General features: G+C 41.8%; 1 protein-coding gene across 5 annotated transcripts in view; it reads left to right on the top strand.

The window, feature by feature from the left end:
• Positions 1-5,510: 5,510 nt before the first annotated feature.
• The window catches only part of LOC105476082 (serine/threonine kinase 3), a 332,200-nt gene continuing 310,638 nt past the window's right edge, over positions 5,511-27,072 (top strand). For 4 of the 5 annotated variants that reach the window (XR_011606855.1, XR_011606854.1, XR_983846.3 and 1 more), the window contains exon 1: positions 5,511-5,730. Coding sequence is in view for 2 of the 5 variants with exons in the window: in XM_071067958.1 (XP_070924059.1) it covers positions 5,705-5,730 (26 nt within the window). In the remaining 3 variants the exon portion in view is untranslated. The remainder of the gene's footprint in view (positions 5,731-27,072) is intronic. The other variant, XM_011731726.3, reaches the window with a different exon arrangement.

Here is a 27,072-nt window from a genome sequence, read left to right on the forward strand (position 1 = left end):
ACACAATATATTTGATTAGAGATTTCTCTCTTCCCCAAACTCTTCCTTATTATAGCAGAAAAGATTAATTAACATTTGTTAATTGATATTATTTTTCCAACAAATATAAAAATGAGGCTGGGCATGGTGGCTCATACCTATAATCCCAGCGCTTTGGGAGGCTAAGGTGGGAGGATTACTTGAGACCAGGAGTTCGAGACCAGTCTGGGTAACATAGTGAGACCCCTGTCTCTACAAAACTCAAAAGTAAACTTAGCTGGGCATGGTGGTGGATGCCTCTAGTCCCGGCTACTTGGGAGGCTGAGGCAGGAGGATTCCTTGAGTCTAGGAGTTCACGGTTGTAGTGGGCTTTCATTGTGCCACTGCACTCCAGCCTAAGAGAAATACAAAGTTGTAGTTTCAATGAATAGCTGCAACTAGTATGACAAGGAAAATTTTTTTTACTTTTTTTCTGTCTTAATATTTTAAACATGGTGGTGTACGGATTCAGTTACAAAGAATGTGCTTTTTGTTATTCAAAGGAACTGGATCTCAAATTGCAAATTTCTCTCCCATTTCTCTTAGAGCACTCAACTGAGAATTGTAATCAGCTGTTTGCTAGTATAATTAAAGTGTATCTTTAATCTCGATTCCAAATGGAGCTGATGGAAGCAGAAACAGATTACCTTACTTTCCTTTTTTTTTTTTTTTTTTTTGAGATGGAGTCTTGCCCCATCACCCAGGCTGGAGTACAGTGGTGCAATCTCGGCTCACTGCAAGCTCTGCCTTCCGGGTTCACGTCATTCTCCTGCCTCAGCCTCCCAAGTAGCTGGGACTACAGGCTCCCACCACCACACCCAGCTAATTGTTTTGTATTTTTAGTAGAGACGGGGTTTCACGGTGTTAGCCAGGATGGTCTTGATCTCCTGACCTCGTGATCTACCCACCCCGGCCTCCCAAAGTGCTGGGATTACAGGCGTGAGCCACCGTGCCTGGCCGATTACCTTACTTTCACAGTTAAGTGAAGCTGGGTGACCCCTATCTGTATCTCAAATGTTCCTGCAGCTTTCATTGTTCATGTTCTTATTTGCAGTTTGAATGATGACTTCTATGCTTTCCTCCTGGAATCTTCAGGTTGGTTTTCCACAGACAAAGTAAAATAGAAGCTTGAAGCATTTTTTTTTCTTCTTCTGAATAATTCAGGAGAAAAACAATTCCTTTTATTCAGTAACACACAACACACCAGGCACACTCCTGCCTCTGGGCCTTAGCGCTTATTGTTCCCTTGGCCTCACATTCTAACATTCCCTTGGCCTCACAGTCAGGCTGTCTGCATGGCTCTGGCCTCCACTTCCTTAGTCACTCTCTCATTGAGGCCTTCCTTTGCCATCCTACCTGAAATTCATCACTTCCCCTCCACTTTATTTTTATTTATTTATTTATTTTTTTGAGGCAGAGTTTTGCTCTGTTGCCCAGGCTGGGGTGCAATGGCTCTATCTTGGCTCACTGCAACCTCCACCTCCTGGGTTCATGCAATTCTCCTGCCTTGACCTCCCAAGTAGCTGGGACTACAGGTGTCCACCACCACACCCGGCTAATTTTTGTTATTTTTTTAGTAGAGACGGGGTTTCACCATGTTGGCCAAGCTGGTCTCAAACTCCTGACCTCAAGTGATCTGCCCACCTTGGCCTCCCAAAGTGCTGGGATTATAGGTGTGAGCCACTGCATCTGGCCTCTTCCCCTCCACTTTATATTCCCTTTTTCCATTTCATGTTTCTTCCTTACCAGTTTTCAGTCTCTAACATGACCCATTAGGTACTTTTTTTTATCTTATGATGTTTCCCCAACCAGAATGTAAACCCCCTGAAGGCAGAGATTTTTGTCTATTTGTCATCTCGTCTCTTTACTGATGAATCTCCAACACCTAGAACAGTGCCTGGCATACTTAAGTGCTCAATAAATATTTGTTGACTGATCTACAGTGGAATGAGGCCCAGCTTTGGAGTCATAAAGGCCTGGATTAGAACACAGACATTCTGTTTATCCTAAGGTAACTCCTTTCACACTTTTGAACCTCAGTTTTCTCACATATAAAATGGAAGTAACTACTTCACAAGGTTGTTTTAAGGGTTTAATAAGAAAATGGAGGCCAAGTGTCTGATCCTGTTGGAGTTGTATGATAATTATTAGCCTTCTCCCTTTTCAAGTTGAGGAAAGACCTCAGAAATTTATTTTCTGATAGTATTCCTCCTCCTTCCACAATTCTTTATGGGTGTATGAGTCAGGATCGTAAGCCCTTTAGAAGGTACAATCAAATTAGGGTCAATTGAAGGAGTTTAATTTACAAAGCATCAGTTGAGGATTGAGGTTGGGGAACACAGGACATAGAGAAGAAACCCAGGGAATAGGAGAGCAGCCATGACACTTAGGCCCAAAGGGTCAAGGGGAAGGAGGGATAATTAGGTAGAGTAATTTGCCTTGCAAAGAGCCATGATTCTCTGGAACACAGCTAGCCCTAGGTCACCTCACAGGAAGGGAACCAGGGCATCCAATAGTCTGACCTCACCCTCCTTTCTCCCTCAGATGATCTTTTGCTGGGTCTATCATCGGACCCAACCATAAGCCAAGGGGCTTCTGATGTCAGCCATACATGTTAGCTCTCAGAGCAGAGAGCAGATGGAAAAGGATGGAGAATGAATCTGCAGGACCAAAAGGAAGCTATCTAGCCCAGTGCCCTTACGATGTATCAGGCACTTGCTATGCAAGGTATAGAGAATAAAGATATGGCTCAACTTTCAATCAACTCATAGTTGGGTTGGGATGACAGTCTAACAACAGAGCTTCAATATAGTGTGAAAAGTTTCATAGAAAAGCCAACATAGGCTGCTATGGACATATATACAAGACGGGTATCTCTTTCACAACTTAAATGTGACAGATAGTGGGTGATGGTGCTGGTGGTTTGACTGGGAAAGGCTCCCTGGAGATTACAGTTGATAAAACAATTCAGAGATAATTTATTTTCTTTCTTTCTTTCTGTCTGTCTTCCTTCCTTCCTTCCTTCCTTCCTTCCTTCCTTCCTTCCTTCCTCTCTCTCTCTCTCATTATTGAAACAGGGTCTCACTCTATTGCTCAGACTGGAGTACAGTGGCTTGATCATGGCTCACTGAAGTCTTGGCCTCCTGGGCTCAGGCAATCCTCCTACCTTGGCCTCCCTAGTAGCTGGGACTACAGGTGCATACCACCATGCTCAGCTACTTTTTTGTATTTTTTTTTTTTTTGTAGAGATGGGGTTTCACCATGTTTCCCAGGCTGTTTTCGAACTCCTGGGCTCAAGCTATCTGCCTGCCTTGGATTCCCAAAGTGTTGGGGTTGAAGGTGTGAGCCACCTCGCCCAGCCTTCCTCAAGAGGTTTCTCTGATGAAACACAAAAAGATGGGAGTGAGCCTGGCACGGTGGCTCATGCCTGTAATCTTAGCACTTTGGGTGGCTGAGGTGGGTGAATTGCCTGAGGTCAAGAGTTCAAGACCAGCTTGGCCAATATAGTGAAACCCTGTCTCTACTAAAAAATACAAAAAATTAGCTGGGCATGGTGGTGGGTGCCTGTAATCCCAGCTACTAGGGAGGCTGAGGCAGGAGAATCTCTTGAACCAGGGAGGCGGAGGTTGCAGTGAGCCGAGATCACGGCATTGCACTCAAGTCTGGGCAACAAGAGTGGAAAAAGAAAAAAGAAAAAAGATGGGAGTATGCCATGGAAGTGAAGATGAGAGTTAGGGGGTTAGAGTGGGGTAATTTCAAAGATTCTTCTCAGGTTTAACATTTTAAATATTAGGTTTTAAAATTGTTGTTGTCCTGTTATTTCTGAACAGTCAGACTGTGGATCTTTAATAAATGCAAACAAGTATAAAATTTTGTAGCCGGGCATTGTAGTCCCAGCTACTTGGGAGGCAGAGTTGGGAAGACTGCTTGAACCCAGGAGGTTGAGGCTGCAGAGAGGCATGATCACACCACTGCACTCCAGACTGGGGGACAGTGAGAACCTGTCTCAAACAAACAAAACAAAAAAACCCTTTTTCTTGTTCTCAGAATTTGAGTTTCAAAAATGAATGGCCTTAAAATAACTAAATTTGGGGAAGAATATAATGGTTTGAAAATAAATAATGTAAGTTTATTACATAGTGAAACTTAATGCAACAAGAGGACTAAACTAAACTTGTATTAGCTGCTAACAGTCAAGTTTAATCCGGGCAAATATTCACATTATTCAACATTCTCTTCAAATTCATTTCCTTTATTTAGCATTATCTTCATATTTATTGTTCTAACCTCCAAGAAAATTCTATATAACTCTACATCTTGACAATTTCTTTCTTTCTTTTTCTTTTTTGAGACAAGGTCTGCTCTGTCACCCAGGCTGGAGTGCAGTGGCGCGATCCCGGATCACTGCAACCTCTGCCTCCCGGGTTCAAGTGATTCTCTTGCCTCAGCCTCCCAAGTAGCTGGGAGTACAGGCGCATCGCCACGCCCGGCTAACTTTTGTATTTTTAGTAGAGACGAGGTTTCACCATGTTGGCCAGGATGGTCTTGAACTCCTGAGCACAAGTGATGCGCCCGCCTTGGCCTCCCAAAGTGTTGGGATTACAGGCATGAGCCACCGCGCCCGGCCCATCTTGACAATTTCTGACAAAAACAGGTAAACTCATGTAGCAGCTGTATATTGTTATGTGAAAGGTATCTATACATGGAATTTAAGGTTAAAAGTATACCCACAATATGGATGCATGCAGTGGTCAAATTACAAAGGGATGAGGACTACTGGGATCAGGTTAGGGGAGAGGACCAAAGAGGGAACCAAGCACACTTTTCTTGAGTATTCTTCTTGGCACCATAATTTGTGCAGGCTTGCCAGGTTACCCAATGGGACAGCTGCAAGGACCCAGTGCAACTGAATTTGGTGCACCGAGAGATCTCACTGCATTAATTATTTTCTCGGTAATTAGATGTAATTATTGTGAAATGTAGCGAGGAGCTTGTCTACAATAAAAATCAAACAAGAATTTCCAGAAGTATCCCTAGCACTGCGGCCTACACATGCCAAATGGCTGGGGGAAAAACATAACCGATAATTATAAACAGAACTAGAGAGGGAAGCGTGGGCAGTTAGAAAGTAATACTTCAAACGGATTCACACGATGTTTGGATGTATCGTTGGGAAAGCCAAAGAAATGAGTCAAATTGGATCAGGGCAAACCGTATCGAGGGCAAGCGAGGGGCGGAGCACTGGGCCAGCTCGGAGGGACTCGCCCTTCCCCAGGCTAGAGCGGCTCCGGCCTCTCCCCCTCGCTCTAGCCGAACCTCCTCCTTTTCCCGGTCACGGGGCTCTGGGGTCAGCCCGGCCTTCGTCCCCAGCCCCGCCCACCCGCCGCGGCACCAGCCCCGCCCGCCAGCCCAGGCCGCGGCAGGCTCCGCCCCCCGCCGCGGCGCCCGGCTCCGCCCACCTTCTCTGGGCCGCTGCCGGAGGCAGGCGACCGGCGGCCGGGGGCGGGGCGGTAGGAGCAGCGCTCCGAAGCGGGAGGGAGATCCGCCGCGGAGTTACGGGAAAGTTGGTCCGAGTTCCCAGAGTTTCCCTCTGTGGTTCCTTAGGCTCGGCCAGCCGGTGCCCGGTCTCCTTTCCTCCTTTCGGCCTTCGCAGTCCACCAGGTCCCTCTCTCTGCCCCCGGCCGCCATGGAGCAGCCGCCGGCGCCTAAGAGGTAACAAATCGGGGAGCGGGAAGAAGGAGGGAAGCGGCGCCGGCGGCCGCGGGGCGGGGGTGGCTAGGCCAGGCCCTGCTGCGACCCTCTCCCTGCCCGCCGGGCCCTGAGCCGGGCGCGCCGAGGTCGGGAGGCGGGTCCGAGTGTCCCGCCGAGTCCGTCTACGGGGCGAGGGGGCCTGAGGGGAGTGGGAGCCGGAGCCTCCCCTGCGGCCGGCGGGCCTGGCGCGTGGAAAGTCGGGTGGGCAGCGCCGGGCTCCCTGCGGCCTGACCTCCCGGGGCGGGTGGGGTGATCCCTCGTAGCAAGTTCACAAAGTCTGGGAGACTTAAAACCAGGGAATTATTGGTCTTCTTACAACCACGTAGACTTTCTTGTCAAATGTTCTGCATAATACTGCCTTTTGTTTTTTTTGAGAAGGTGGTTTGCTTACGGCTTAAGGAATTAAATATTAATAGCTACACAGTCTGTAAAACATTGTGGATGTGCTGCTCTGACAGGTGTTCCTCCGCCTAACCCCTCAAGTTCAAAAGTATTTATGGATTCAAGACAGTGGGAAGTTTAAATTAGAACCCCCTCCCCCAATATAGATTTGCGTGTAAAAATAGTGCTGCTTTGGTATGGTATTTACTGTTATTAATGGTTTATATTTAATCTTTGATACCTGTGTTGGAAATGTGTGCATACAAGAGTGGGATGTGTTTGAGCTAATATTTGCGATGATGTTAGGAAGCCAAATCTAGGTTGTCCATTGACAGAAGTTCATAATATGCATTCCTCTCTCCCCAAGAATGAGTTAACGAATTGTCTGATGTTGCTAAAACATTTACTCAGTCTTTCATTTTTAACTTATAAAATAAGGATAGTAATCTCTCAGATAGTGCTGTTGTGAAGATTAAAGAGATCGTTTGCTTTGACAGCTGGAGATCTTTAGATGAAAGGTGTGTTCAAGAACGTAGGATAATTGAAAAGGTAGGAACTTTGGGGGCTATTGTGAATTGTATGACTAGACAAGTGAACCTTGAGGCCTGGAAGCCATCTGTTCAGGTGAAAAAAGGGGGGAGTCGTGAAGGAGTTTCCAAAAGGGACCTGCTGTCAGAGCCCTTGAGTAAGTCAACTGATAGATTATTTTCTAGCATTTCGTAAGTTACCTGCATTCTACTCACTGGGCACCGTTTTAATACAATATAAGAGAATTGGGCACTGTTTTCTTTTCTGGAAGAACTGGAAGGAGCACTTCTGAGAAAACACAATAGGCCGTTGGAGCAACTGAATTGAAGTGCAGCTCTCTATTGATTAGCTGTACTGTAAGTTATCAGAGTTTCATTATAGGTGTAAGAGAATCCTTGCCCTTGTAGAGACATTAGAGAACCTGGAGGAGTCAGGGGCAGGTGTAGGCGGTAATTCTGTGGTGATTTATACTTTTCAAAGTGGTGGTTGCACATTTAACATACTTATTTTTAGCTTATTCAGAGAGTCTTATTTTGAAGTAGTGAACAAAAATGCCACAAAGGCATTTTGAAAAGGCAAAAGGTATGTGACAGCAATCCCTTATATTTGAATGTCTCAACATTTTAAGAATTTTCGTATTCATAATATTTAATCCTCACAGCAACCCTATGTAGTAGATTGGATTATAGGCATTAATCCTAATTTATAGATGAGGATGTTGAGGGAGTTTGCCACATGGAAGGCTATGACAGGAATTACTGGCAGTTTTGTCCCTATTGATTATTATCTCCTAATAATGAAATATAGCTACTCGTTTTGAGGTCATCCTGTTTGCCAGGAAATTTAAATATACATTATTTAAATCCTAAGAAATAGTAATCCTGGCACTGCTACTTATTATGCTAGTTCTAAGTTTAATTTTTCCATCTGTGGAAATGTATTGTGAGGATTAAATGAGGTGATATGTAAAGCACTTGGGACAGAGTAAGACCCTGTCTCAAAAAAAAACAAAAACAAAACAAAAACAACAAAAGATAATGGGGACTAATTTAATAAATATTTATGTATCACAACTGAGAAATAAAATTAAGAAATAAATAAGAAATATTTATTTCTTAATAAAATTAAGAAATAAACTTAAGAAATAAAATTTGACCAATATATTCGAAGCCCCTATGTGTTCAACAGTGTTAGTTGTTAACTTATGTTTTCTTTATTATATGAGGCTCAAAGAGGCTAAATAACTTGATCAAGTAGAGAAGGTGCCAGAATTCTGCATCTGATTGGCTACAAAGGCTGTGCACCCTCTCATTGTATACAGTGATGGCTCTTTTCGAAACTCTCTTTCTTATTCCATGATGTAGTGGTCCTCTTTTTTCTGTAATCTCCTGGTCTCTGTTGCTTATTCTGCTCATAATGCCTATAAAAGTGCCATTTTGCTTTTCTGCCTTGAATAACACTTCCTTAGTGCTGGCTTTTACATGGCCTTATCGATGTTGTTGATGTTCGGGTATGACTAGAAGCTGCTGCTCAGTTGGCATTTTTCATTTTTTAAGGTAGGTCTTACTCTTTCATTAACCCATCTAGTTTGTCACTAGAGCCTATCAAATTTTCTATTGAAAAGTTGGTGGATTAATTTTTTCTCTTTTCTTTCTCAAGAGTACTACCCCATAAAACCCATTCCATGGTTTTATGACCCTCACTTTTGAATTGCAGCAGTACCTTCTAGCTGGGCACTTTAGTCCAGTGGTTTTCAAAACTATTTTGTTTTGTTTTATTTGTTTTGTTTTGAGATGGAGTGGTGCAATGTCGGCTCACTGCAACCTTCACCATCCTGGTTCAAGCGATTCTCGTCCCTTAGCCTCCTGAGTAGCTGGGATTACAGGTGGGCGCCACCATGCCCAGCTCATTTCTGTGTTTTAGTAGAGACAGGGTTTAGCCATGTTGGCCAGGCTGGTCTCCAACTCCAGACATTAGGTGATCCACCTGCCTCTGCCACCCAAAGTGCTGGGATTACAGGCGTGAACCACCGTGCCTGGCCCCCACTGTTCTTTATTTATGTTATAGGCTGTGGGTACTCCCAGCTTTGCCTTTATTCACACTTTTCCTTTAGAAAAGTTTGTGTTACTTTTTGCCTGAAGAATAATCTATGTTTTATTCTTCCTTCAAAGCCTACCTCATCAAGTATGTTTTCTGAGTACTTTCTAGCCTGAGATATTTCACTGAATTCATAACATGGTATCCATTTGATTATATACCATCTTTTTATTCTTTTTTATTACAAAATTTTAGACATCCAAAAGATAAAGAGGGCCTACTGCGGTGGTGCATGCCTTGTAATCTCAGCACTTTGTGGGGCTGAGGTGGGAGGATTGCTTGAGCCCAGCAGTGGCAGGTTTCAGTGAGCTGTGATTGTGCCACCTGCACTCCAGCCTGGATGACAAAGTGAGACCTTGCCTCAAAGAAACAAAAATAAAAATAAAAACAAAACAAAACAAAAAAAGAGAACATTATTAATAAAAATATTACCAATACATTTGACGCCACCACGTGTATTTCTTCTCAATTACACTCCCTTCCCATCCCCCAAAAGGTAACCATTGCCATGAATTGGATATTTGTCCTTCCCATACATGCCTTTATATTTTTAGTATGTTATATATATTTATGTGTGTATGCATGTGTGTATATATATGTATGTATGTACACATATCAGCACATAATGTTAGGCCTGGGTATTAGGCCTGTCCTTGTCACTGACTTTGAAATTTGCTTCTTTGGGTATCTTCTCTGGGAGTTGGAGATTCCAGTGTGTAGCCAAGTTCAAGAATCATGACTCAGAGACCTAGATGATTTTTAAGGCAACTCTCACCCTCACATTCATTGATTTGGTCTCCTTAACAAGGTTTGTGTTAAACATAGGCAATAGATGTGGTCACCCATGTCACTGACTTGAGGCACCAGAGTAGTTTTTAGATTCCTTAGATTTCCTTAACATATCTGTCACTGAGGTCTTCAGAAGTCCTTTTTTTCTTTTTAACTTTTTTTTTTTTTTTTTTTGAGATTGGGTCTCACTCTGTCGCCCTGGCTGGAGTGTAGTGGCACAATCATGGCTCACTGAAGCCTTGACCTCCTTGGGCTCAGGTGATCCTCCTACCTCAGCCTCCCGATTAGCTGGGACCACAAACATACACCACCACACCTGATTTTTTTTTTGTTTTTTTATTTGTAGAGATGAGATCTTACCATGTTGCCCAGGCTGGCCAAAGTCGTTATTAAAAGGATTTCCCTCTGGGAGGGGAAATCCATTAAATCATAGATCTCCAACCATTTTGGCACCAGGGACCAGTCTAGTAGGAAACGATTTTTGCACGGATGGTTTAGTTGTGGGCGAAATGGTTTCAGGATGAAACTTCCATCTCAGATCATCAGGCATTAGTTAGATTCTCATAAGGAGCATGCAACCTAGATTCCTTGCATGCACAGCACAATAGGGTTCGCGCTTCTATGAGAATCTAATGCTACCGCTGATCTGACAGGACCTGGAGCCCAGAGCAAGGACAGTAATGCTTGCTCATAACTCATCTCCTGCTGTGCTGCCTGGTTCCTGGCAGGCCATGGACCAGTACTGGTCCACTGTACTGTACTGTAAAGAAGTTGGGCTCTTCTTTATTAAATGATTATTAATTAGCATTTTGGTTAGATGGAATTGATTGGATTTTATTTTACTTTTTTTATTTTGAGACGGAGTCTAGCTGTGTCGCCCAGGCTGGAGTGCAGTGGCGCAATCTTGGCTCACTGCAAACTCCGCCTCCCGGGTTCACACCATTCTCCTCCCTTAGCCTCCTGAGTAGCTGAGACTACAGGCACCCGCCACCACGCGCAGCTAATTTTTTTGTATTTTTAGTAGAGACAGAGTTTCAACCGTGTTAGCCAGGATGGTCTGGATCTCCTGACCTCGTGATCCACCCGCCTCGGCCTCCCAAAGTGCTGGGATTACAGGCTTGAGCCACAGCACACTGCCAAATTTATTGGAGTTTTTGTAGGGGAACTGCTAGCTGAGAGAAAAATGACCACATAATAGTCCAGCTTTGATAGGTAGAAAGGTAAATGACCAGAAAACATAGGCTCTTCACCAGGTGGAACCTTCATGGAAGGGAGGTAGGTTTCTGTGATAGATAGGTGGGCAGCATGAGAATATATTTAATACTTGTCAAAGAGAGGACAGAATATCACTGCTGGAGAGAGACACTTTACCAGATAGGCTTGTTCCTCAAATAGATTATAGCGTTAGTTGTTATTTAAAATGTATAATTCGTTGATTAAGGTGTAGCTGGAGGACAGGTTAGCATTGAACAATGAAAACACTAAAAGGATAGTAAAAGAATAAGCTATTGAAGCATACTTACTCTCAAGACAGGTGAGGAGAGTTCTTTAAGCTATAGTTGGATTCTGTCCCAATTTTTAAATTACTATTATTATTTTTAATAGTGTGAAAGGGTAGTTTGGGGGAAATAAAGTTGAAGGTTGAAGTCGTATATTAGGGTCCCTTCACACAAATGGAAAGCAAGAAAACACTAATTTCATAAGGGCAAATGAATGTTTGGAAGGATTACCCATCAGAAAATAGATTATTATGGAATGAAAAAGCAAAGGTAATGGGTTGAGAATGTAGAGGAGTTAAGTAGAAAGTACTCATGAGTTCTTCAGCATGAAGAACCCACATCAACTTGTAGCATCTGTAGCCCGGATCTCAGGCCAGGAATTAGGAATGGAGAGAGAGAGCAGGTAACTCCCAGTGCTCATGAATGGAAGTGGGTGAGACAAAGCAACACACCAGTTAAGTAGATAGTAGGAATATTACGAAGATATTGCAGGGAGAAGAAGGGTGGATGTCATTTTATGTATATATTCCTAATTTATGTTTCCTTGGAATGTTGGAAAGTAAAATTGTGTGTATATCATAGAGATTGACTAAATAGAGAGCTGGAGTTTTCTTTGAGAAGATGAACTCTAAGAACCCTTTAAAAACCCAGCAGTCCTAGAGGAAGGCCCGAGGGAAAATTTCCAATTTTAGAGGTAGGCAAATGGACAAAATGTTCAAAGTAGTTAGTCCAAGGGGAAAAGAAAAGAACCAAGCAAACAGGAGCATCTCTGAATTAACAACTTGGTCCCTAAAGCATCTGCTGTCCTCCCTTTGGCTTTTCTTGGTTAATTTAGGGTGGCATTGACTTGATTAGGATTGCTTTAGGCCCTGCTGATGGCAACAGTCAGTTGGCTCTTTCTTCTTGGATAGAAGGAGTGTGACAATAAAAGTTGCAATAGTTCTGGTAAACAAACTTTTGTTGCACGTCAACTAGAGAAACTCAGTCTTTAGTTGACTCTATAAACAATTCAGGCCATCATATATTACTGGCTTTCAACATTTTTTCAAAAAAATAATCATTGATACTGAGACTCAGTATAGACCGACACGTTTATGTAAATGGGAGGTAGAGGTGCTCTGGAGGATTGCTTGAGCCCAGGAAATTGAGGCTGCAATGAGCCATGATCGTGTGGTTGCATTCCATCCTGGGCAACAGAGCAAGACCCGGTCTCAAAAATGTTCATTGCTTGCATACATACTATGAATATCGACATGAAGGTTACCTTGAATTTCTGAAAGTACATCATAGGAGTATATCTTGAAAAATGACTCATAGCAAAATGAGAATTACAAAGTATTAACATTAATGATAATTAGGTAGTATTATTTTGAGTTCTGAATTAGTTTATAGATTTATATAATACCAGACATCTTAGTGAAGAGGTGAATTGAGTAAATTTTTCAGATGTTTCTGCTATCTTGATACACACACACACACACACACACATATATTTATAATTTATAATTGGCAGCTAATTTTCTTGACTCTTTGTTTTTGGAACCAAGCCACATAGTCTCCTCTTCTCTGTTGTGTTGCTGTGTTCTCTTTTTTCTGAAAACTGGCTTTCTTTACTTACTGATCACTACTCATGGCAAAATTGGCATTCAGCCTTTACTTCATTTCCTCATTTATTCATACATTCAGTAATTATTAATTGTTTTCCACATTCCAGATGCTCATTGGTGAATGAAACAGGTGGGCTCTTTGCCCTCGTATATAATAACATAGACTCTTGTTGGAGCTTGAGCTATGAAAAATATAAGTAGTGTGTAGAGAAAGATGGTGGAACCTGCTTAATAGGGCAGTTGGCAGAGGCTTTTCTGAGAAGGTGATATTTAAGTTGTGACCTGACATTGAGAAATTATCCATGTGAGTAGCAAGGGAAAAGTATTCCAGTCAGAGGGGAAAGCTATGAGAAGGCCTGGAGGTGGGAAAGAGCTTAATGTGTAGGAGGAATTGAAATGAGACCAATGTGCCTGGATTGGAGAAGAGGACAGTGGCTAGAGATGAGGTCAGAGACATGGGCACAGATTCAATGATGCCAGCCATGGAAAGGAATTTGGATTTAAGTCAGAGCTCTGTGTGCTGTCGTTAAAGGTTTTTAAGCATGATTTTAAGCAGTTTATGTTTTTAAAAGATCCTTTTGGCTGCTTTCGGTAGAGTAGATTGTAGAGGGTTAAGAATAAAAGAGAAACAAGTTAGGAAACTATTTGAATAGTTTGTGGTTTGAGATGGTAGAGTCAATGGAGATGGAAGTAGAGAGATTTGTGATTTTTGGAGTTATAAATGAAGGACTTACTGATAGACTAGATGTGGGGAATGAGGAGAACAAAAAGTATCAATCCTGGCTCCTGTGTTTTGGGTTGAAACAACTTGGGGAATGAGGAAAGACTGGGAGAAGAACAGGTTTGGATATCTATAAATCTCTTTCTTGGAATTTCAGAATCCCAAGAAAGTGAATCTGATTGGCCTAAAATATGATATTAAGTGGTTCCTTTAGAAGAGAAAGTGGGTAGGGAGGAAATGATGCGCACTGATTTCTATTATTATTATTATTTTTTGAGGTGGAGTCTTCCTCTGTCGCCCAGGCTGGAATGCAATGGCGCAATCTTGGCTCACTGCAGTCTCCGCCTCCTGGGTTCAAGTGATTCTCCTGCCTCAGCCTCCCAAGCTGCTGGGACTACAGGCGCCTGCCACCACGCCCAGCTAATTTTTATATTTTTAGTAGAGATGGGGTTTCACTATATTGGCCAGGCTGGTCTCGAACTCCTGACCTCAGGTGATCCACCCACCTCGGCCTCCCAAAGTGCTGGGATTACAGGCATGAGCCGCCATGCCTGGCCTGATTTCTATTTTTATCCTATTGTTTTCACTCAGTTAGAGTAGAGAATGGAAAACATATCTAGCCTTTTTTAGGTGTTGAAATGTTCAGGTGTGCTGGTAACCTGCTATTAAAAAAAACTTTTTATTGCAAAATAGAACATTAGTACAAAACACATGTGTGGCTTGGTGAATTATTATAAGGCAGATACCTTTGTAATCACACCTCAGGTTGAGAAATAGATCACAGTGGCCTTTCATTGTAAGTAATCATTTTCCTGACTTGTGTAGTAATAACCCAAATGTGCATTGCTAGATACTCTGGTTAGTCTTGATGATTAAGAAATAGTAGGTTTTGGCCAGATGTGGTGGCTCACACCTGTAATCCCAGCACTTTGGGAGGCCGAGGTGGGTGGATCACCTGAGGTCAGGAGATCGAGACCAGCCTGACCAGCATGGCAAAACCCCATCTCTACTAAAAATACAAAAATTAGCTAGGCATGGTGGTGGCCGCCTGTAATCCCAGCTACTCAGGAGGCTGAGGCAGGAGAGTTCCTTGAACCCAGGAGGTGGAGGTTGCAGTGAGCTGAGATCACGCCAGTGTACTCCAGCCTGGGCAACAAGAGGGAAACACTGTCTCAGGAAAAAAAAAAAAGAAAGGAAAAAAAAGTAGTAGTGGGTTTTGTGTGTGTGTGTGTGTGTGTGTGTGTGTGTTTTCTTTTGAGACAAGATATTGCCCTGTCACCTAGGCTGGAGTGCAGTAGTGCAATCTCAGCTCATTATAGCCTGACCCTCCTGGGCTCAAGGGATCCTCCTGCCTCAGCCGCCTGAGGAGCTGGGACTATAGGCATCGGCCACCATGCCCAGGTAATTTGTGTGTTTGTAGACACGGGGTCTTGCCATGTTGCTCAGTCTGGTCTTGAACTCCTGGGCTCAAGTGGTCCTGCCTTGGCCTCCTGAAGTGTTGGGATTACAGGCATGAGCCACAGCACCCAGCCCAAAAAGTAGTTTTAATATGAGTTGTCACTTTTAATCTTTAGTTTAGTCCTCCATCCTTTTCCTTTTCCTGTTGGAGAACCCAGGTTGTTTGAACTGTTTTCCCAGAGTCTGGATTTTGCTGATTGCTTAATGTAGGTCAGTTCAACATGTTCCTTTGTCTTCTGTATTTTCTGCAAACGTGCAGCTGGATCCAGAGATGGAGCAGACTCAAGTTCAATCCCTTAGGCATTGTGATATATATATAGGTGGGGTTTGGCAAGACCATGGGAATATCTTAATGTCTAATTATCTTTCTTTTTTGTGATGTTAGCGGCTGTGGATGGTTAGTGGGTGTTACAAAATAATGAAATTCTAAATACATCATTTTGCTTTCATTTATTAATTGGAATGTTTTTATAAAAAGTAACTTCCCCTCATCTTCTGTTTAGTTACCCAGTGGTATCGTTGATAAAGGAAAAAACAGGATAAATGTTTGATTCTTTCCTGTTACTTACTAGTTTTCAAGATAAGGAATTAGTTCCCTGTCTTCCTCCAAAGGTGACCATTGTTTTTTCTTTTAAATGCCATTATGAGAAGATGGATTTAATCCATTGGAATTACTTTCATTGAAGTGCAAATTGTCTCATCTTTGGTTAGTGGGAGTCTCTTCAGGAGATAACATAACCCTAGAGGTTTTTGATAGTTTCCTTGTTGTCTGCTTTGATATTTCGGGCCCATCTTGTATATTTCTTGTCCCAGATCTGGAATCATCCATTTCTCCAAGAAGCCGTGGTTTCTCTTAGTGAGAAATGGTATTTCAAGATCCTAACCTGGAGACTAATATCGTATCCTGTTGTTTTTAATAGCATTTTATTCATAGATAGGATAACTGATTTTTTTCTCTCAAACTCTGGGATATTCTGCCAAAAAATGTGATGGCACTGGTGGTTTTGAGCTCCTTTCTCTGGATAGTCTCTCCACTACACATTTATTTTCTAAGTTTGAGTCAGAAATTGGGCATATATAAATTCAAATTACGTGATATAGACTATTTAGAGCAGACTTTTATCTTTATGTTCTTCCTATTTGCTCTGGTTGCTCTTTGACCCACTATAATCCTAATACCCCGTCTCACTTTTTTCTCACCATTTAGTGTTTCAGAGGACCTAGTGCCATTTTAAATGAAAAAGAAAATAAAATAATCCAAGACAAATAACACCACTGTTGGTAAGAGTAGATTTTAGGCTGGGTGCAGTAGCTCATGCACTAATCCCAGCACTTGGGAGGCCGAGGCAGGCAGATTGCTTGAGCCTAGGAGTTCGAGACCAGCCTGGGCAACATGGCAAAACCTGGTCTCTACAAAAAAATACAAAAATTAGCTGAGCATGGTGGTGCACACCTGTGGTCCCAGCCAGGAGGCTGAGGTGGGAGCATCACCTGAGCCCAGGATGTTGAGGTTCCACTGAGCCGTGATCATGCCACCGCATCCCAGCTTGGGCTACAGAGTGAGACCCTGTCTCAAACTACACTACACTACACTACACTACACTACACTACACTACACTACACTACAAAAATTTGCCAGGTATAGTTTTTCATGCTTGTAGTCCCAGTACATGGGAGGCTGATGTGGAAGGATTGCCTGAGCCTGGGGGGTTGTGGCTACAGCAGGCTATGATTGTACCACTGCACTCCAGCTTGGGTGACCTGGTGAGACCCTGTCTCTACAACAAACAAAACATTAGCTGGGCGTGGTGGCAAATGCCTTTAGTCCTAGTGACTTGGGAGGCTGAGGTCAGAGGATTGCTTGAGCCTAGGAGGTTGTGCTGCAGTGACTTGTAATTATACCACTTCACTCCAGCTTGAACTGCAGCTTGGGTGACAAACAAACAAACAAACAAAAGGCCGGGTGTGGTGGCTCATGAATAATGCCAGAACTTTGGGAGGCCGAGGCAGGTGGATCACCTGAGGTCGGGAGTTTGAGACCAGCCTGACCAACATGGTGAAACCCTGTTTCTACTAAAAATACAAAAAAAAAAATTAGCCAGGCGTGGTGGCGGATACCTGTAGTCCTAGCTGCTCGGGAGGCTGAGGCAGGAGAATCCCTTGAACCCAGGAGGTGGAGGTTGCAGTGAGCAGAGATCGCACCACTACTCTCCTGCCTGGGTGACAGAGAGAGACTCTGTCTCAAAAAAAAGGAAAAAAATCAATTAAAGATTCAGTTGCCTTTTTTAGTTCTCAAATCTAGGTATGGTTATTTCAGAATACTTACAATGAATTGGATTAAAATGTATGAGCCTTATAGGTGTCCATATTTCTAATGAAATTATTTTTAATTTTTATTTTACTAGAACATGAATATGTTAGGGCATTTTCAAATTTATTTTAATAGGACATGAATATGTTAGACCATTTTCAAATTTGTCTATATTTTCTGAATTTGTGATTTTTGAATAATTAGTAATTAAGAAAGTGAATGTAGTAACATGTCTTAGGAATAGGGAGTATGTTGCAGTGTTCGTTAACTTTGTATAGGTTTGTTACAAGAAATGCAAAGAAATCATATCACTTTCCAGTTTATGATAAGTGGAGAAAATTCTTAGATAATGAAAATTAGAGTCCAAGGGAGAAAGGAGAAGAGAAAATTTCAGCTTCTTTTCTTTTAAAACTCCTTGCCAGAAAATTATAATTTTAGAGTACTTTTGGGCAAAGAGCCCAACTTAAGAGGAAATAGTATCATAGAGTTAAAAAACAAGACTTTCATTTAATTAAAAAAGTTCTGTCTATTGCAGAGCATTTATTTTCTTAGGTGGTTTCAGGTTTTTATGGTGCCAATAATTAATTAAACCCCCATAAATTTAATACTGTTTTATAAAAGTAAATACACTATGAAATCATCAGATTACATCTATTTTGTATCAAAACAGTGATACAAAGTAAAGCAATTAAGAGCTGGTGCTTTAGAGTCTGATAGATGTTGGCTCTAATCTCAGCTCTGCCATTTACTGAAATGCAGTGGGGGGCAAGTTATTTAGCTTTTCTGTCTGAATATACTCGTAAAATGGAAGTTGTATACTACCTTCTCCTTGAGTTTTGTGAAGATTAAATGAAATATTGATTTTACAGCATTTGTCTCTGAAGACAGTTTCCAAACTGTTTAAAAAATGTGTCTGACATTGTCAGCATCTTTTGAAGAAACACGTAACTTTCCTTTTAAAAAAATTTTTATTATACTTTAAGTTCTAGGGTACATGTGCACAATGTGCAGGTTTGTTACATATGTATACATGTGCTGTGTTGGTGTGCTGCACCCATTAACTCGTCATTTACATTAAGTATATCTCCTAATGCTATTCCTCTCCACTCCCCCCACCCCACGACAGGCCCTGGTGTGTGTCATTCCCCACCCCGTGTCCAAGTGTTTTCATTGTTCAATTCCCACCTATGAGTGAGAACATGCAGCGTTTGGTGTTCTGTTCTTGCAATAGTTTGCTGAGAATGGTGGTTTCCAGCTTCATCCATGTCCCTACGAAGGACATGAGCTCATCCTTTCTTATGGCTGCATAGTATTCCATGGTGTATATGTGCCACATTTTCTTAATCCAGTCTGTCATTGATGGACATTTAGGTTGGTTCCAAGTCTTTGTTATTGTGAATGGTGCTGCAGTAAACATATGTGTGCATGTCTTTATAGCAGCATGATTTATAAACCTTTGGGTATATTCCCAGTAATGGGATGGCTGGGTCAAATGGTATTTCTAGTTCTAGATCCTTGAGGAATCGCCACACTGTCTTCCACACAGTTGAACTAGTTTACAGTCCCACGAACAGTGTAAAAGTGTTCCTATTTCTCCACATCCTCTCCAGCACCTGTTGTTTCCTGACTTTTTAATGATCACCATTCTAACTAGTGTGAAATGGTATCTCATTGTGGTTTTGATTTGCATTTTTCTGATGACCAATCATGATGAGCATTTTTTTTCATGAGAAACACATAACTTTCTAAGAGTATAATAAGACAATGTTCACTTCTAGTTCTAGCTGATTTTTTTTAAGAAAAATCAATTTTATTACTTCAGAGCTAAACATTTGCTAAATATTATAAAATGTTGAGCTTTTAAAAGGCAAAAGGGAGCAGGATTTAAAAAAAATGGCCGGGCCTGGTGGCTCACCCCTGTAATCCCAGCACTTTGGTAGGTTGAGGTGGCCGGATCACTTGAGGTCAGAAGTTCGAGAACAGCCTGGCCAACATGGTGAAACCCTGTCCCTACTACAAATACAAAAATTAGCTGGGTATGGTGTCCCACGCCTATAATCCCAGCTACTTGGGAGGCTGAGGCGGGAGAATTGCTTGAACTTGGGAGGTGGAGGCTGCAGTGCCACTGCACTCCAGCCTGGGCGACAGACCAAGACTTTGTCTCAAAAACAGCAACAACAACAACAACAACAAAGAAACCTTTAATTTTACTAGTTTGAGGTAAAAGTGTACTTCCTGTAGTTGATGAAGAAAAGATGTTTTATTTTGTGGATTCAAAAATCAGACTCCTCAATGTATAATTTAGAAAATGCTTTTTATTTAATGCTAACTTTGAGACTTTTTGACATCGTTTAATAACGTCATATTGAAGGACTAAAGGATGAAAACCTTTCATGTGTTTTAAAGATGTATGACTTTTTTTTTTTTTTAATAACAGTATTTAAAGTGAAACTGCTAGGGTGGAAGAGGTTTTTTTTTTTTCCTTAAATGGAACACTTAATTAATTTGCATATCATCCTTGTGTAGGAACCATGATAATCCTCTCTGCATCATTAGTAGGACTTAATTTTAAATGAGATTTCACATATGAGATGAAGGGTCATGCCTAGCACATATCAGTAACACTTATGACTCATTAAATAGCTGCTATTAGTAGTGATACAGCTACCAGCAGTGTGGTCATTAAAGCCTTTGCTTTAGTGATAGGGAAATCTGCCAGAAGAGAAAAAGAGATTGACAGTTACAGAGCTGAAATCAGGTAGAAGGAACTTTATGAAGAAGAAATCTCTGTTCTCGGGGTTGGAACTTTTTTCTCTTCCTGAGTTAACACTCTTGCCAGTGCCTCTTCTCCATGATTAGTTTCCTAAGAGATCTAGAGGGCAGATACCAATTGTATTAGTCTGTTTTGTGTTGCTAGTATAAAGGAATGCCTGAGACTGAGTAATTTATGAAGAAAGATTTCCTTGGCAAGCATGGCACCAGCATCAGCTTAGTTTCTGGTGATGCTTCAGGAAGCTTTTACTCATGGCAGAAGGCATAGGGGAGCAGGTGTGTCACATGGGAAGAGAGAGGGACCAAGAGAGAAGAGGAGGTGCCAAGCTCTTTAAACAGCCAGCTCTCTTGTGAATTAATAGAGCGAGAACTCACTTATCGCCAAGGGGACAACACCAAGCCATTCATGAAGGATCCTCCCCCATGACCCAAACACCTCCTACTAGGCCCCACCTCCAACATTGGGAATCACATTTCAACATGAGATTTGGAGGGGACAAACATCCAAACTATATCACCAATTATTTTTGACTGGAGAGCTAGATCTGATTGTATAGAAAGCCTTCCTTTGTGTCTTTTTTTTAAAAGCTTTTCACCAAAACAAATAAATAAAAAGTGGGCAAGGAACTTGAATAGAGATTTCTCCAAAGAAGATATATACATTGGCCAATAAGCACATGAAAAGATGCTTGACATCAGTAGTAATCAGGGAAATGCAATTGAAACGACAACGAGATGCCACTTCATAGTCTTTAGGATGGCTATTATTAAAAAAAAAAAAAAACCCGGCAGAAAATCACAAGCATTGGTGAGGATGTGGAACAATTGGAGCCCTTGTGCATTGCTGGTGGGAGAGTGAAATAGTGCACCCACTGTGGGAAACATTGTAGCAATTCCTCAAGAAATTATAAACATAGAATTACCATGTGACTCAGTAATTCCACTTCTGGATATATACCTGATATGCTTTGGATCTGTATCCCCTCCCAAATCTCATGTCAAATTGTAATCTCCAGTGTTGGAGGTGGGACCTGGTGGCAGGTGATTGGATCATGAGGGCAGTTTCTCATGAATGGTTTAGCACCATCCCCCAGTGCTGGTCTTGTGAGAGGGTTCTCACAAGATCTGGTTGTTTCTAAGTGTAGCACGTCCCTATCTCACTCTCTCTCTTCCTCCTGCTCCAGCCACATGGCCATGTGAAGTGCTACTCCCCCTTTGCCTTCCATGACTGGAAGCTTCCTGAGGCTTCCCCAAAAGCAGAGCAGAAGCTGCTATGCTTCCTGTGTAGCCTGCAGAACCATAAGTCAATTAAACCTCTTTTCTTTATGCATTACCCAGTCTCAGGTATTTCTTTATAGCAGCACCAGAACGGATGAATACAATACCCAAAAGAATTGAAAGCAGGGTCTCGAGATATTTGTGTGCCTATATTCATAGCAGCATTATGTACAACGGCCCAGAGGAGGTGAAAGCAACCCACGTGTCCATCAGCGGATGAATGGATAAACAAAACGTGGTGTATATACACAATGGAATATTATTCAGACTTAAAAAGGGATAAAATTCTGACACATGTTGCAACATGGATGAACCTTGAAAATATTAAGCTAAGTGAAGTAAAGTACACACAAAAGGACAAATTTGTATGATTCCACTAGAATAGTCACAGTCATAGAACCAGATAGAAAGCAGAATGGTGGTTACCAGGGACTATGGGGAAGTGGAATATGGAAAGTTATTTAATAGGTATAGAGTTTTGGTTGGAGATGATAAAGAACTTTTTCTACACTTACAAGACTTCTGACACCAAATACGTGGGGTTTTCCCCCCACAGCTCCCAGTACTCTATCCTAGCATTTAATTCAATTTTGATGCTAACTCCCTGGAGTTAGTGTCAGACACCACAGGTTAAGGGCTGAGTTATATAAGACTTCCACCACTTCAGATGCCAGTTGCAAGTCCCATGCCTCTGGTACTTCTGATGTGGCTACAAATCAGGTTCAATCATTGGCTACAATGGTTCATTGAATGCAGGGAAACACTTTACTTACTACTACCAGTTTATTATAAAGGATATACAGATGAAAAGGCACATAGGGTGAGGTCTGGAAGGGTCCCCAGTGCAGGAGCTTATGTCCCCATGGAGTTGGGGTGCATCACCCTTTCAGCACGTGGATGTGTTCATTGATCCAGAAGAAATTCGCTGAGTCCCATCATTTAGGGTTTTTATGGAGGCTTCACCCCATAGGTATGATTGATTAAATTATTGGCTCTTTGTGATTAGGTCAGACTCCAGTCCTTCTCCCCTCCCTGGAGGTGGGGCTGAAAGTTCTGACCATATAATCACATGATTGGTTTCTTGGGTGACCAGCTTCCCTACCCACTCCCCTGCAGCTTTGTAGGGGCCTACCAAGAGTCATCTCATTAGCATAAGCTCAAATTTATTTGAAAGGGACTTATTATGAATAGCAAAAGATAATCCTTCCACCCTTATCATTCAGGAAATTCCAAAGGTTTTCGGGGCAGTGTGCCAGGAATGTATATTTCTTATTAGATCCCCATATTACAGATGATGAAAAAATTTGGGAAATGGATAACAGTGATTGTTGCACAACAGCTGAATGTATGGATCACTGAATTGTACATGTTAAAATTGTAAACTTTATGTTGTGTATATTCCGCCACAATAATAATTTAAAAAAGCCTTTAGCCAATCATAAACAGCTCTCTCCTTTCTTCTCAGCTTTTCCTGAGTCTCTTAGCAGAAGTTACAACCTGTCCACAAACGTGCAAACTGCTGTTCCAAGGTTGGAAACAGAGAAAATAAAGAAAGAGGACCAAATATAGTCCCTTCATTTTTTCTGCCCTAAGGCCTTTTGTGACTGACCGAGCTGTTTCGTGTGTTTTGGTGTTTGCAGACTTTTCAGAAACAGCTGTAGTCCTCTCACTTTACACTTTCTTTCCTGTCCTACCCTCATGTTTTCATATAATTTAACACAGATGCTTTCTGCTACTTTGTAGAGAAGATTGAAATACAGTGGCTGGTAGGAATAGGTACTTTCATCTTAATTTCATTTGATTATTGTTCTACATAATTTTTGCTTCTGTCACAGAAGGACAATTTCTTCTCTTCTTCATCTCATCTGACCTTTCAACATGTCCCTTTTCATAGCTCTTAGGACTTTATTCCTGTAAACACACTTTTGCCCCCCAGTTTAAAAATCTGTTTCTACGAGTATATTCTGTTTCAGCCTTCCAACATGTTTAGGCCTTGTTTATTAATGAAACTACTCTAGGTTGCAGATTAGTCATTGTTTTGGCAAGACCAGAAACTTTTTCTCTGTTGTTAACATTCCTCATATCTGTTTCTTGAAGTTTTCTCTGGCATTTTGATTCTCCTGTTGCCTCTGTTTCTCTGCCTGCTTTATGTTCAGTTATGAATTGATCTTCACAGTTCATAATTGACAGTGACTTTGCATTTTCTATCTTTTCCTCCTTTATTTATTTTACATAGTTATTTCCTTGGTGAGTTTATCTACTCTAATGGCTTCAATTTGATTGAAATGATCCACAAATACTATTGAGACTTGGAATTTTTGTACTCAGTCTTATTCATTATTTCCAGTCTCCTAAATTAACATTTGATTACTAGCCGGGTACAATGGCTCACGTATGTAATCCCAATAATTTGGGAGCCTGAGGCGGCTGGATCTCTTGAGGACAGGAGTTTGAGACCGGCCTGGCCAACATGGCGAAACCCCATCCCTACTAAAAATGCAAAAAATTAACCGAGCATGATGGTGTGCTTCTGTAATCCCAGCTACTCAGGAGGCTGGGGCACGAGAATAGTTTGGACTGGGGAGGCAGAGGTTGCAGTGAGCCAAGATCATGCCATTGCACTCCAGCCTGGGCAACAGAGTAAGACTCTGTCTCCAAAACAAAACAAAAAAACTCCCAAAACCAAAAACCCAAATATTTGATTACTGTCTCCTTAAAGGCCGTATGTTCAGAACTGAATCCGCACCTTCCACCTAATCTTTTTTTTTTTTTCTTTTTTGAGATGGAGTCTCTCCCTCTTGCCCAGGCTGGAGTGCAGTGGCGCGATCTTGGCTCACTGCAAGCTCCGCCTCCCGGGTTCACACCATTCTTATGCCTCAGCCTCCCGAATAGCTGGGACTACAGGTGCCCGCCACCACACCTGGCTAATTTTTTGTATTTTTAGGAGAGACAGGGTTTCACCGTGTTAGCCAGAATGGTCTCCATCTCCTGACCTCGTGATCTGCCTGCCTCCACCTCCCAAAGTGCTGGGATTACAGGCGTGAGCCACCGCGCCTGGGACACCTAATCTTTACTAATTGGCGTCGTCACTTTTTCCAGTTCACATTTGGTGTGTGATTCTTTCCTTTGCTTGGTTTCCTATATTATTTACTGTTACTTAGGTCTTTTAAGACTCAAGGTAGAGAACTACATAGATTGTCTTCAGTGATAGAAGTTTATTGTGAGGATACTTGGGAAATGTGCATGGAGTAGCATGCTCCTTCCAAGCTCCAGTGTTTTCTAATACTGGGTTGTGTAACAGGCTCCATTAACACAGGGACTAACAGCTTAGAGTCACTTGGAATGATGACTTGAGCTCCAGTGACCCTTGTCTTTGTTCAGTTATCTGAAATCTAAGATTAATTGGGTCATTTTGCAACCATGAAATTTGGAATATCCCCATTGGCCATTTCAGCCCTGGTAGGGATGCTTTTGGCCTTTACATCAACTTCTAGCCATATATGTGTGTTTTTTATTGCTGTGGTAGCGAAACTGATTTAAGTTGAAGCAGGTCATGGTTAGCCATAAGCGTTTATATAGGAAGATAGATTTTTTTTCCCCCATAAAGGCACTGTTTAAGTCACAGACATTTTGAGGTTCCTTTAGCGCTCCAGGAGTTAGCAAATTTGTTTTCATTTGTTTATTCATTTGTTTATTAGATAGAAGTTATTTAAACAGTAGTGTGTGAGGTTCTGTTGTAGGTATTTAATGGAAATAGGCTAGATAAGATATGATCCATATCCTTGTGGAATTCATATTCTAGCTCTAGTGATATTCTCATACAGAACATAATAATGAAAGGAATAATGACTTGCTGTACTAAGTACTATAATAGAGGCAGGTGCCAAGTGCTGTGGGACCATAGTAGACAGTGGGACTAGTTCTTTGTGTATGTGTGTGTACTTGTGTGGATGGGTGGGGACAATGGTAGAAGTGAGGAGGTGATTTCTGTAAATTTCCCAGAGAAGATTTTTGATGGTGTTTTTAAGCAAGCGGTTAATTTTGACAGGCAGAGATAAGGGGAAGATCATGTTGTAAGAGAATATGGTGATACAGAGGTAGGGCCTGTATTATCTCATCACCAAGAGATAGCTGCTAGTCCCTTCTCAAATCAGTTATGAAGGTCTTCTGCATTATCTTCATTCGTTCATTTTCCAACACAAAATTTGAGTGCCTTTCCCATTCCTGTGTTCTACTGTCTATTTCTTTTGTAACATACAAGTGACTGCACACTATCTGCTTTTTATATTACGGTTATTATTATTACTTTTTGGAGATGGAGTTTTGCTCTTGTCGCCCAGGCTAGAGTACAGTGGCGTGATCTCGGCTCACTGCAACCTCTGCCTCCTGGGTTCAAGTGATTCTCCTGCCTCAACCTCCCGAGTAGCTGGGATTACAGGCGCCCCGCCACCATGCCTGGCTGATTTTTGTGTTTTTAGTAGAGACAGGGTTTCACCGTATTGGCCAGGCTCGAACTCCTGACCTCAGGTGATCCGCCCGCCTCGGCCTCCCAAAGTGCTGGGATTACAGGCGTGAGCCACCGCGCCAGCCTATATTACAGTTATTTTGGGAGTTTTAAAATGTTATGTGAGAATTCAGGACCTTTAAGGAGTAGTTCTCTCTGGCTAGGCTGTAGGAAACAAATGAGGTGACTGAGAAGATCTTAGGTTCCACAGTTAGTTATGATTTTTGTCTTGCATGTAGTGAGAAATGATTCTGCTTTTGAAATATCTCTTGAATTCTTTCCTGTCATTCTCACTATTTTTAGCTCAGATCTTTATCACCAGATTTTTGCAAGAAACAAAACTACCCTCTAGTTTTGCACATTTCCAGTTCTCTTATGAAATTTGGCTTATAGGACATTTAGAAGATTAGGAAGAAGTCCCTGGAGGAAGAGTATCTTGGTTCATCTTATGCGGTCAGCAGTGTTCCCCAATTAGCATAACTACCATAATTTAGCACTTCAGAATTTTTTTCCTCTGATTTTCCCATACCACATTTTCCTAATAACATAAATGAAATTGCTATTGACCTAGACCAACTATTATGTAATATGTTATAGTGATTTGGAATTTAGGAAGCATAAAACAAGCTAAAAGTTCATCTGTTTAATATTTCTTGAGTGCATACATTGTATAGCACTGGGAGAAGGGAAGCCACTGAATTCTATGCTCTAGAGGCTCATAGGTTAGTGGCTGTAATAGTGTATTTCAAAGTAGAGATAACTAGTTGAGTTGAAGATAAGAAATTCCTGGAAACACTTCCAAAAGGATATCTACCTTAAAAAAAGGTGACTATTATGTTATACTTGATAGTAACTGATGGAAATGATAAGAGTCCACTTTGGTGTTTACTAGCATCCTAACAATGAGCGACCCCATATTGTATCTGGGACAGGGTTTATTTGGTTTGATTCTATTTTGCCATTTATTACCCAAGTGACTGAGGAAGTCATTTAAGTCTTAATGTTTTCTTTTCTAAAAACTGAGAATATCATAGTAACTACTAAAAATGTTGTTATTGGTATTAAATAAGAAAATGCTTGTTTGGCCAGGTGTGGTGGCTCATGCCTATAATCCCAGCACTTTAGGAGGCCTAGGTGGGTGGATCACTTGAGACCAGGAATTTGAGACTAGCCTGACCAACATGTTGAAACCCCGTCTCTACTAAAAATACAAAAATTAGCCAGGCGTGTTGGTGCACACCTGTAATCCCAGCTACTTGGGAGGTTGAGGTGGGAGGATTGCTTGAACCTGGGAGGTGGGGGTTGCAGTGAGCTGAGATTGTACCACTGCACTCCAGCCTAGGCAACAGAGTGAGACT

This window comes from Macaca nemestrina, chromosome 8 (genome assembly GCF_043159975.1).
Source record: "Macaca nemestrina isolate mMacNem1 chromosome 8, mMacNem.hap1, whole genome shotgun sequence".
Lineage (NCBI taxonomy): Eukaryota > Metazoa > Chordata > Mammalia > Primates > Cercopithecidae > Macaca > Macaca nemestrina.